Source organism: Papaver somniferum, unplaced genomic scaffold (genome assembly GCF_003573695.1).
Source record: "Papaver somniferum cultivar HN1 unplaced genomic scaffold, ASM357369v1 unplaced-scaffold_135, whole genome shotgun sequence".
In the NCBI taxonomy this organism is placed as follows: domain Eukaryota; kingdom Viridiplantae; phylum Streptophyta; class Magnoliopsida; order Ranunculales; family Papaveraceae; genus Papaver; species Papaver somniferum.
Window position 1 is genome coordinate 3,826,599 of NW_020622713.1, and position 10,867 is coordinate 3,837,465.

Below are 10,867 nucleotides of genomic sequence, written 5' to 3' on the forward strand. Positions count from 1 at the left end.
TTTTGACACGCTAGTAGCCCTGGCGTGGATGAAAGCACTTATATGAACACGTCCATTGAACATTGCGTGTCTATAGGGTAGAAGTATACCTTATAGACACGCCAAAACCAAAAAGGCGTGACATGCAAATTTATATTTGGCGTGGCTAAATGCCATTTCTGTACTAGTGTTAACATGAGTACCTAGATTTTATTATTGGTTAAGGAATAAGTTGGATTTCCAAATATGGGTTTTCATTCAATAAATTAGTTTTGTCTCCATGTTTTGTCGATTATGATTCGCTAGAAATACCGCCATGTATGATTGGTTGTTAGTTTTACCAAGTTGCAAATTGGTAGAATTCGTAATCATATCTATTGTTAATTTAGGGTTTATTATACGTCATCGTGATACACCTTGAATACAAGTAGCATAATTGTGATTATTGCTTGTAGTGATACATCCTAGTAGTCACAAGTGGATCATAACCTTTGTTAAAACGGATTAGTGCTTTTACACGTTCGTTTGCATTGATTAGTCTTATTTCATAGAACTTAGTGCTCTTAGGGAGTTAAACTTAATTGTGCTTTTACACTTTAGGTTGCTTTCTAGGAAGAATTCACTTTCGCATCTTTTAATGTGTTTGTTGATGACAAGAGGAAATTAGCGGGATGTTCTTGCGATCAAGGTTAGGTATCCTAGGACTTTTGATAAAAGTTGAGATTAAATATCAATTCTAGTTATTGTTACGAATTCATGTTTGTGAATGAAAACTAATCCTTGACCAATATCTTCATCTTATTGATTTGCTTGTTTATTTCATTATTTGCTTTTAGTTTATTTTCCTTTACATAAAAATCAGAAATCCCCCCTTGTTTATATAGGAAACCGAAACAACTTGACAACCTAGACCTCTCTGTGGGAACGATCCTTTCTTACCCTTGCTATATTATATATTTTGAGTAGTGAGAAAATGTAATTTATTTTTGACGCATACGACAACGATCAGAGGCTATATGTCTTAATCGAATTATTATGACCAGTGAAGACACTAATTTGAGCAAGTTGGTTGTTTCTTTACTTCGATAACATGATTAGTAGGAATTTGAGATTTCTGTTTTATTGAAATTGAACACCTAAACTTGAGTTTTTGCCAGCATTTTTATTTTTTACAAGTATTTGAGTCTGAGTCTACACTGTTGGATGTTTACTCTTTGTAGCAAAAATAAGTATTTGAGTCATCACCCACGAAATCACATTCTAGGAAATGCGTATATTATGTAGAATACGTACCTCCTGTAGAGATAAACATATATAGTTTCATTAGGTGAAATAGTTTTCTGACAATCACAAATATCATCCATGTACCATGCAGTCCGTACTGGTTTTGACATATATTAGTTTCTCTAGTACCTTGTTTTATTGTTATGCGAAATCTGGGCTTAGGATTTAGAAAAATGATTCATCCAGCATTTTTTGAAGATTTGGCTTTGTTGGCTGCAGCATACCTATGTACTGCACATTATGCCGATATTTTTTGATGAAGTTTGTGTTTGTATCACAAAAAATTCTAACATATATTGTGAAGCTGTGATGCGAATCTTGTGCGGAAAACATCACTGTGATCGATGGCTTAGTTCAGTCTGCGTAACTGATCTTTATAAACAGGACATGTTGTATATAGCCTTCTCATGCTGGACTTTTTAGGCACCTAGATTAGATAACTATCATATTGTCTCTTTGGTTGAATAAATATAGATTGTTAAGTGACATATCTATATGTTGATAGTACGATCTTTGGCATGTGACGGTGCTTATAAAATGTCAGCAAGCTAGGGTGTGGTACCATCCTCCGGGAGTATTGAACTGTAATGCATAGATGGTCAGGTTATATCTCAATACCTTCGAATTCTTCACTTGCTTTTTCTTTTGGGGTTTCATAGATTCCTTTTAATCTCTCTTCTCTTATGATTTTATTCCAATTTTGATTTAGATTAGTGTTGAAGGTGAACTTAATAGTTTAAGTTAAGAGTTAATGTTTTGGATTGCAAGTAGAGATTGTTAGGTTAAGTGAAGAGATGGCATTTTCCGTTAAAATGCATAACACATGAGCTTACCTTCTTCATATTGTTTAAATTTAAGGTTCAAGGTTTTGATAAATTAAGGTTCTGTAAGTAACCATTTAAATCGGGTGTAGCCAACTCTAAACTAGAAGGAACTAAACCATTTTTTTTTTTTCTTTGTTTTTTGAATATGATTAGCGCCAAACTCCAACCTCTATCGTGAGAGTTCAACCCCTAGCTGAAAAACTACTTCTTAGCTTAACTAACCCGACTAACCAAAGTGGAAGAAACATTCTTGGCGTATTCTAACCATTCGGCTCGGACTATCCCAAGAAAGTGACGACCACAAAAGGGTTGAGTCCCGGCCGGAGGCCGGATACCTAGTGTATATATGTATTTGGTTGGGTACAATGTGCTCTGGTTCCGGAGAAGTGCCTATAACCAAAGTAACATTTGGGAAGTAATTTGGGCTCCCTGAAGGAGAGCACCTTCATCAATAGCACGTGGCAATCTATAAGTCGGTCATAAAGAATACTGTCATTGTCTATTGTGTGTTGTAACTCTCTTAATGGCACCCTATCTGTCCGTATAATTCTTTTGTGTGTTGTAATAATTAGGGTAGGGATTGGTTAGTGTGTGTCCGATCAGATAGTGACATGTGTATACTATCTGACCGTTAGAGTTAGGTTAATAATTGCTATTAAAAGCTATAAGAACCTTCTCTTCTTCATTAATGAAAATTTATTGTTAGCTAAAATAGAAAAGGATGTGTTCGTTAGGAACCAGATTTACAATTCCTGGTAATTGGTGTCCAATTTGTACTGAGTACAATACATTTGGCATCAAAGCCATCCTAAAATTCCACCATGTGAGCTTCCGATCAAAAAACAGTGAAAGAGCTATTCGAAATCATTCAACGAGACCGTCAAATTATCGATGAAAAATTCAGTACCTTATCTACTGAATCTAAAGCAACAACGAAAACCTGCAAGGAGACAGTCGAATTTGTCAAAACTTTTACTACTCAACTTGCAGTGTTACTCAGATCATCTCCACCACCATCTGGATCTGGTGTTCAAGATCCAATCAATCATGGCGGCGACTCTTTTCACCAGAATAATCCAGTCTTTGGTACCTTCCTTCCTAACGCTCAACCCAACACCTAAATCGATCACCAAAGCTTGATTTTCCTAGATTTGACGGCGACAATCAGAGGGGTTGGATTCAAAAATGTGATCGTTATTTTTTTCTGAACAACATCGAAGAACAACGTAAAGTGGATATTGCATCCATACATCTTGACGGAAAGGCAGATACGTGGTTCTTAAATTTCCAAGTGGGTCGTCGTCGCATTCTATGGTATGATTTTTCTCACAGTATTTGTTCTAGATTCGAAAATCCGATTTATGAGAATTTTGTTGGGTCTTTTAATAAACTGATGCAATTGAACTCTGTGGAGGAATATTTTGACCAATTTGAAGCACTTAAGGCCTTAATGCTTGCCCATAATCCATCCTTGGATGAACGTTATTTCATTTTGAGCTTTATCAGTGACCTTAAGGAAGAGATTCACAACTCAGTTTATATGTTTAACCCTCAATCTTTGAGTCAGGATTTTTCATTAGCCAGAATGGAGGAACAAAAACACCAATCACTCCCTAAATTCAACAAACCCTCTTTTATGTCGTTTTCTTCATCCAGACCTTTTTCTTCACCAAATTTTCCTCCCAAACCCATCATCACTAATGTCAATTTCTCTAAATCGGCACCCACCACCCCAAAATCTTACTCTCCTACCAACACAAAACCTTCTTCATCTTCACCAATCCTGCGAAGGTTAACACCAGAACAAATGCGTTTGAGGAGAGACAAAGGTCTGTGTTACAATTGAAATGAAGTTTAAAAGTTTGGGCACATTTGGAAAGGAAGACCACAACTATTTATGGTCCAAGTTGAACATTCTGATACTCAAGACACTGAGACAGATGAGGAAGTATTTGAGGAAGCTGTCGAATATCCAATGCAATCTGATATGGAGATTTCACTCCATGCTCTTACTGGTAATACTAGTGGTGATACTATACTTATTCCTAGTTTTCTTAAACGTCATTCTATATATATTCTTGTCGATACGGGTAGCACTACTAGATTTATTGATTGTGCCTTAGCTGCTTAGCTCAATTGTAAGGTGGAGCATACTGCACACATGTTGGTGACAGTTGCAAATGGTGAGAAAACAGTCAGCACATGCACTTGTCCACAACTTTCTTGGACTATGCAGGGCTTTCGTTTCACATAAGACTTTAGACTGCTACCACTTGGGGGGTGTGATATGGTCTTAGGGGCTGACTGGTTGCGCAAGCTAGGTGATTTGGTATTCAATCTTTCTAAACTCAACATTTCTTTTCTTCATGATGGGAAACAGATCACCTTAACTGGTACTCCCTCCCCTCCCTCCTTATTATCAATGAGTAGTGCAGCTGTTAAGAATTTTTTCACCAAAACTACACATGGGCTTATTGGTCAGTTATTTTATGTATCTACTTCCACTCATACACCTTCATCCCCTCCACCTTTGATACCACTTCTTAATGAATTTCAAGACATTTTTGTTGAACCCACCTCATTGCCTCCTCATAGAGCTTTGGATCATTCTATTCCCTTGAAACCTGATTCTCAACCACCTAATCTCAGACCCTATAGGTGCCCTTATATCCAAAAGGGAGTAGTTGAGAAACTTTTCAAGGAAATGTTTTCTTCTGGAATTATTCAGCACAGTCATAGCCCTTTTGCCTCTCCCATTCTCCTAGTTAAAAAGAAAGATAATTCTTGGAGATTCTGTGATGATTACAGAAAGCTCAATAACATCACAATCAAAAACAAGTTCCCTATCCCAATTGTAGATGAATTAAAAGGGTTCATGTTCTTATCAAAGATTGATTTACGTGCTGGATATCATCAGATCTTGGTGCACCCTGCCGACATCTACAAAACTGCCTTTAGAACTCACCATGGACACTATGAGTTCAAGGTCATGCCATTTGGTTTTACAAATGCACCAACTACCTTCCAAGCCCTTATGAATGATATTTTTGGTCCTTATTTGAGGAAGTTTGTCTTAGTCTTTTTTGATGACATTCTTATCTACAACACTTCCATGGAAGAACACTTGGAGCATTTAAGAATAGTCTTTTCTCTACTCAGACAGCACCAGCTTTTTGCAAAGATGTCTAAGTGCAGTTTTGGTTAGTCCCAACTGGAGTATTTGGGCCATATTATCACCACTGAAGGAGAATGTGCTGACCCACAGAAAATTGCTGATATGTTGAGCTGGCCAACACCTACTTATATCAAGGAATTAAGAGGGTTTTTGGGGTTAACAAGCTATTATAAAAAATTTGTCAGAAATTATGGCACTCTCAGAAAGCCTCTCACTGATCTACTCAAAAATAACTCCTTCTCATGGAACTCAGCTGCTACTTCTGCTTTTGAGAAACTTAAAGCTGCAATGACATCTACACCAGTACTTGTTATACCAGATTTCTCTAAGACATTTCCAATGGATAGTGATGCTAGTGATGGTTGCCTTGGTGCTGTTTTGACTCAAGAAGGCAAGCAAATTTCATTTTTTAGCTCAGCACTGGGACCCAGGCAAGGGCCTTATCCACTTATGAAAAGGAGTTTCTTGAAATTGTTAAAGTTGTTCAAAAGTGGAGGCATTATCTCCAAGGGACCAAATTCATCATTCAGACTGATCACCAAAGTCTTAAATACTTTCTGGAGCAGAAGATTACAACAGTTTTACAACAAAGATGGTTAATGAAGCTACTTGGCTTTGACTATGAGATTAGATACAAGAAAGGCCAGGAAAATATTGTTGCAGATGCCTTATCTAGAAGACCACATAATTCATTCAATTGCACTTCCCTAGCCATCTCAAAACCAAATTGGATGACTGACATTTTGCAGAGTTACAAAGATGATGCAAAAGCTCATTTCTCAATTACTCATTTCTGCTACCTCTGTTACCAACTACTCTTACAAAGATGAATGGCTGAGGTACAAGGACAGACTTTATATTGGAGCTAGTAATGGGGTAATAGAAATTATCCTTAGTACTCTGCATTCATCTGCTGTTGGGGGGCATTCTGGCATGCAGGACACTTATGTCAGGGCTAAAAACCACTTCTTTTGGCCCAAGATGAAGCAAGACATACTCCTTTTTGTAGCTGAATGTGATGTGTGTCAAAGCAACAAAGGAGAGAGTTCTTTCCCAGCTGGTGTACTTCAACCTATGCATGTTCCTGAACATGCTTGGCGGCATATCACTATGGATTTTATTGAGGGCCTTCCCTTAAGTGATAGGAAGAGTGTCATCTTGGTTGTGATGGACAGACTCACCAAATACAACCATTTTATTCCTCTCCAACACCCCTACACAGCTGCATCTGTGGCCAACGTTTTCATGAATCGGGTATTTAAGCTCCATGGCCTTCCCTCTTCAATTGTCTCTGATAGGGATAGAGTTTTCACTGGTCACTTTTGGAAAGAGTATTTAAGTCTTTGGGAACCAATTTAAAATCTCAGTACAGCTTATCACGCCCAAACTGATGGCCAATCAGAAAGGGTGAATTCTTGTCTATAGTCTTATCTAAGGTGCATTACAGGTCACAAGCCAACTCAATGGTCTCACTGGCTCTCCTTATCTGAGTGGTGGTACAACACTAGTTTTCATACTAGTCTCAAGATGTCACCATTTCAAGCCCTGTATGGTTATCTCCCTCCCCACATGGCTTTTCCCTCAACTACAACAACTACAATAGTTGCTGTAGAAACTTATATGAAAGAAAGAGATGCAATGCTTGATATCATGAAGGAATCTCTTCATAAAGCTCAAGAGCGGATGAAATTTTATGCTGATAAATCCAGAGTTGACAGGGTCTTTGCTGTGGGAGATATGGTTTACTTGAAGCTCCAACCATATAGGCAGGCTTCAGTCTCCTTAAGAAATTTTTTTAAGTTGTCAGCCAAATTCTATGGTCCCTTCCCTGTGGTGCAGAAAATTGGGTCAGTGGCATGTAAATTGCAGCTTCCTTCACATGCCAGAATCCATCATGTGTTCCATGTATCTCAGCTGAAAATGCACATTGGTAAGACGCATATTCCATCACCTACTCTGCCCATTGTTGATCATGCTGGTGAAATTTTCATGAGGCCTGAGAAGATCCTTCAATCCAGAACCATGCCGGTTGGCAAACAAATTCATCGTCAACTCCTCATCCAATGGACCAATTCTTTCCCTGAAGATGCTACTTGGGAAGACCTCACTTCCATCAGATCACACTACCCAAATTTTATCCTTGAGGACAAGTATATTTTTCAGAAGAGGGCAATGTCATAGTCTCTTGTGTGTTGTAACTCTCTTAATGACACCCTGTCTATCCATATAACTCTTTTGTGTGCTGTAATAACTAGGGTAGGGATTGGTTAGTGTGTGTCCGATCAGATAGTGACATGTGCATATTATCTGACCGTTAGAGTTAGATTAATGATTGCTATTAAAAGCTGTAAGAACCTTCTCTTCTTCCTTAATGAAAATTTATTGTTAGCTAAAATAGAAAATGATGTGTTAGTTAGGAACAAGAGTTACAATTTCTGGTAATTGGTGTCCAATTTGTACTGAGTACAGTACAAATACACGGTCAGAAATCATAACACATGATAACATAGTAGCATACATAGTAGATTATCAAAACACCGCCTAGATATGTGGAGGTATAAAACCAATTCTCTCTCTTCACTTTTTTTCAGACCTTATAAAAGCAAAGGACTCTCGAAATCGCTCTCTCATTCAGATCGGTAAACTTTGAATTTTGTTTCTCCATAAAATCCTGTTTCTGCAAATATGATGATACGCGATATCCATCTATTAGTTAAGTTGATTATGATGATTGTATTTCTGTTATTTTTTGATGATTTTTGTGGATTTTTTTTCTAGGGTTTGTTGTCGAATGGCGACTTTTGAACTATATAGAAGGTCTACAATTGGGATGTGTTTGACTGAAACTCTTGATGAGATGGTTTCTAATGGAACTCTTAGTCCTGAACTTGCTATTCAAGTTCTTATCCAATTTGATAAAGTAAGTAATTTCTTAGATTTTCTTTTTGTATTATTTTTCTTTAATTCACTTTGTTGGCGTAGTTCGTCTGGATGTTTTTAATTTTTGTGGTGTTTTAGTCTATGACTGAAGCTTTGGAAACTCAGGTTAAGAGCAAAGTCACAATCAAGGTGAGGTTTCTTTGTTTGTTGTTTATTGGTATTGATTCTTGAGGAAAAAAAATAGGGTTTTCTGTGGGAAAACATGAATGAGTAAATAGGTGTATTATCCTTTTTAACTGAAATCCTCTAGTGAAAATCTCATTGGGTAATAGTAGATAAATTATGTATACTGGTTCTTGATTTTGTTGTAACAACTGGGGAAGAAGAGGCCATTTATTTCTTAGTTTCGATGGAAATTATACTGCTTCTGAGGCAATTGTTTAACTCTGCCTTAGTATTGTCAATCATATTACTCCTTCGCCTACCACATGTAACCTGAACTTTGCTGGATTGTTTTGTGCGTAATACAGACTGGTTTGTATATTGGAGAAATTTACTCACAGTTAACTGCATTGATTCCAGACCCGAGTAATGACATAGCAGAATTGAGAAACCATTTAGAACTAATTGAGTTTTGTCTTTGGAGCATGATGGCGTCTTTTGGTTTCTTTTTCTAAAAGTCTAAGTACAATACCGTGCAGAAATACTAATGAGAAGATTGGATACTCTTACCTAATTGTAATTTTACCAATAACCCTTTGTGGATGATAATAATCCTAGATTTAGAAGTAAATAGTCTATAAAGCTGCTGGCTGCGTAGCAAGCTTTACATGTTGGACTACGCACGTGTCTCGCAATAAAGTCTGCTATATGGTCCATGTTTTATCTTTGAAGAATTCCATGGATCCCCAAAATTCCATGTTTGGTTCTCGAACAAAAATATTATCATTTGAAATTATGCCCTCTCCTTTTTGCTTTGAAGTTCTGTTATATGGTCGTTGAGCTGCCTCTTTACTAAGTTTAAATCTTTTTCTTGGTGTTCTTTCTTACAGGGACATCTGCACACCTACAGGTTCTGCGACAATGTATGGACCTTTATCTTGCAAGATGCGTTGTTTAAGAACGAGGAGTGCCAAGAGAATGTTGGCAAGGTTAAAATTGTTGCATGCGACTCCAAGTTGCTCACTCAATGAGTTCAGATAGACTTTTTTTATCTCTCTGTGTTGTGTTTAATGACACATTACATTGTGCTAAAAAAAAGGGTTTGCTGGAATGCACATTACCCTTCCACTTTTGTTAATTTGTAGACATGTCAAGAAGGGAGAGGTAGGTAGACAAATGTATGGGAGACACGTGCGTAGTCCAACATGTAAAGCTTGCTACGCAGCCAGCAACTTTATAGACTATTTACTCCTAAATCTAGGATTATTATCATCCGCGAAGGGTTATCGAAAGATGAAACCATACCATTCAAGTTCAACGTTATCCAATTGCTTGTATGCTGAATTCTGGAAGGAAGAATAGCTCTGAATTTTGAAGATAATCAAATGTACAGAGTGATGTCCGGCTGAGCAAGACAACTGAGTTGTTGTTAAGAATAGGTGGGGTATTTGCAAGGCTAAGTGGTAATAATAACTTTGACCATGGTCTTCTCTATTATTATTTCTGAGTATTTGACCGTCGTCTTCTTTTTATTCTTCTTCTTCGTTCTTTCTCTGTATCATGAATTCAATTGTCTGCAACAAAATTTGTAAATTGTTGATGATCTTTTTTTTGTAAATTGTTGAATGGGTTATTCATGTTAATATTATTTTTCCCTTTTAAGAATCTTTCATTTGAATTTCATGAAATTCCATTGAAGAACAACAAAATGTTGGCATTCAAAATTTTAAAATTTTGCATGAAGGGATATTGATCTTCACTGATTCCAATCGAATTAATGGAGTTTTGATGAACTCTTAACATGTAATATGTTAGTTTGATTGTCTTTTACTGGAATCCATGGTCATTTTTCTCAATTCTCTCCATTTGATTTTGAAAATCCAGAAATTTAACCTTTTTTTGTTGCTTTTTTGCACAAAGATTGTGACGCACAGGAACACAGTTTTTCATCCCTTATGGACTCCTCTCTTCGGTCGTCTTCCGACAAGAAAAATGATAGAAAACGCGCACAATTCACGCTTGTTTCACGTCTTCCAACGTGTGTTAACCTGATTTGGCTCAACTTTAATTTATATACTTTACAGTTACACATAGCAATTTGACGTGTATAGGGAGAGAGAAATATGATACAACCCGGCCATTTATCAAGGTTGAGATTCAGATCCCTATCCTTTGTGCAACTATCGAACTTCCCAACTCGCCTCTTATACATACACAAGATCTGTAGGAGATGTATCTGTAAGGACGCACTCAAGTTCGTCAACGCTATTAGACTAGTCAAGAGACGTCTTACCCGCTAATGACTCGATTAATTAATATAAATTAATTTAACAACAATTTAGAATCAATAGATAGATCTCGAAAAGTTATACGGAATGGACTACTCGAATGTGTCATTCGGTTATTGGACGGAGAAGTTATCTCTTATTTTATGTGAAGTTACAAATAACCGATCTGGCTGCCCTTATCCTTTTGGTCGGGTGCCTTAGCAATTTTCGTTGGCCATATCTCCAGCCGAACCAAGAAGATATATTTTCCCTCTTTTCGGACGAAGACCGAAGTG

The 10,867-nt window shown here is 37.1% G+C and overlaps 1 protein-coding gene across 1 annotated transcript; it reads left to right on the forward strand.

Moving 5' to 3' along the window:
• The first annotated feature begins 8,040 nt into the window (after window positions 1–8,040).
• Window positions 8,041–9,628, forward strand: LOC113333877 (transcription initiation factor IIA subunit 2). Its single transcript, XM_026580245.1, has 3 exons — window positions 8,041–8,182; window positions 8,281–8,331; window positions 9,195–9,628. The coding sequence occupies exons 1-3, from the start codon at window positions 8,054–8,056 to the stop codon at window positions 9,333–9,335; spliced, it is 321 nt and encodes a 106-aa protein (XP_026436030.1). The 5' UTR covers window positions 8,041–8,053; the 3' UTR covers window positions 9,336–9,628.
• Window positions 9,629–10,867: the final 1,239 nt, after the last annotated feature.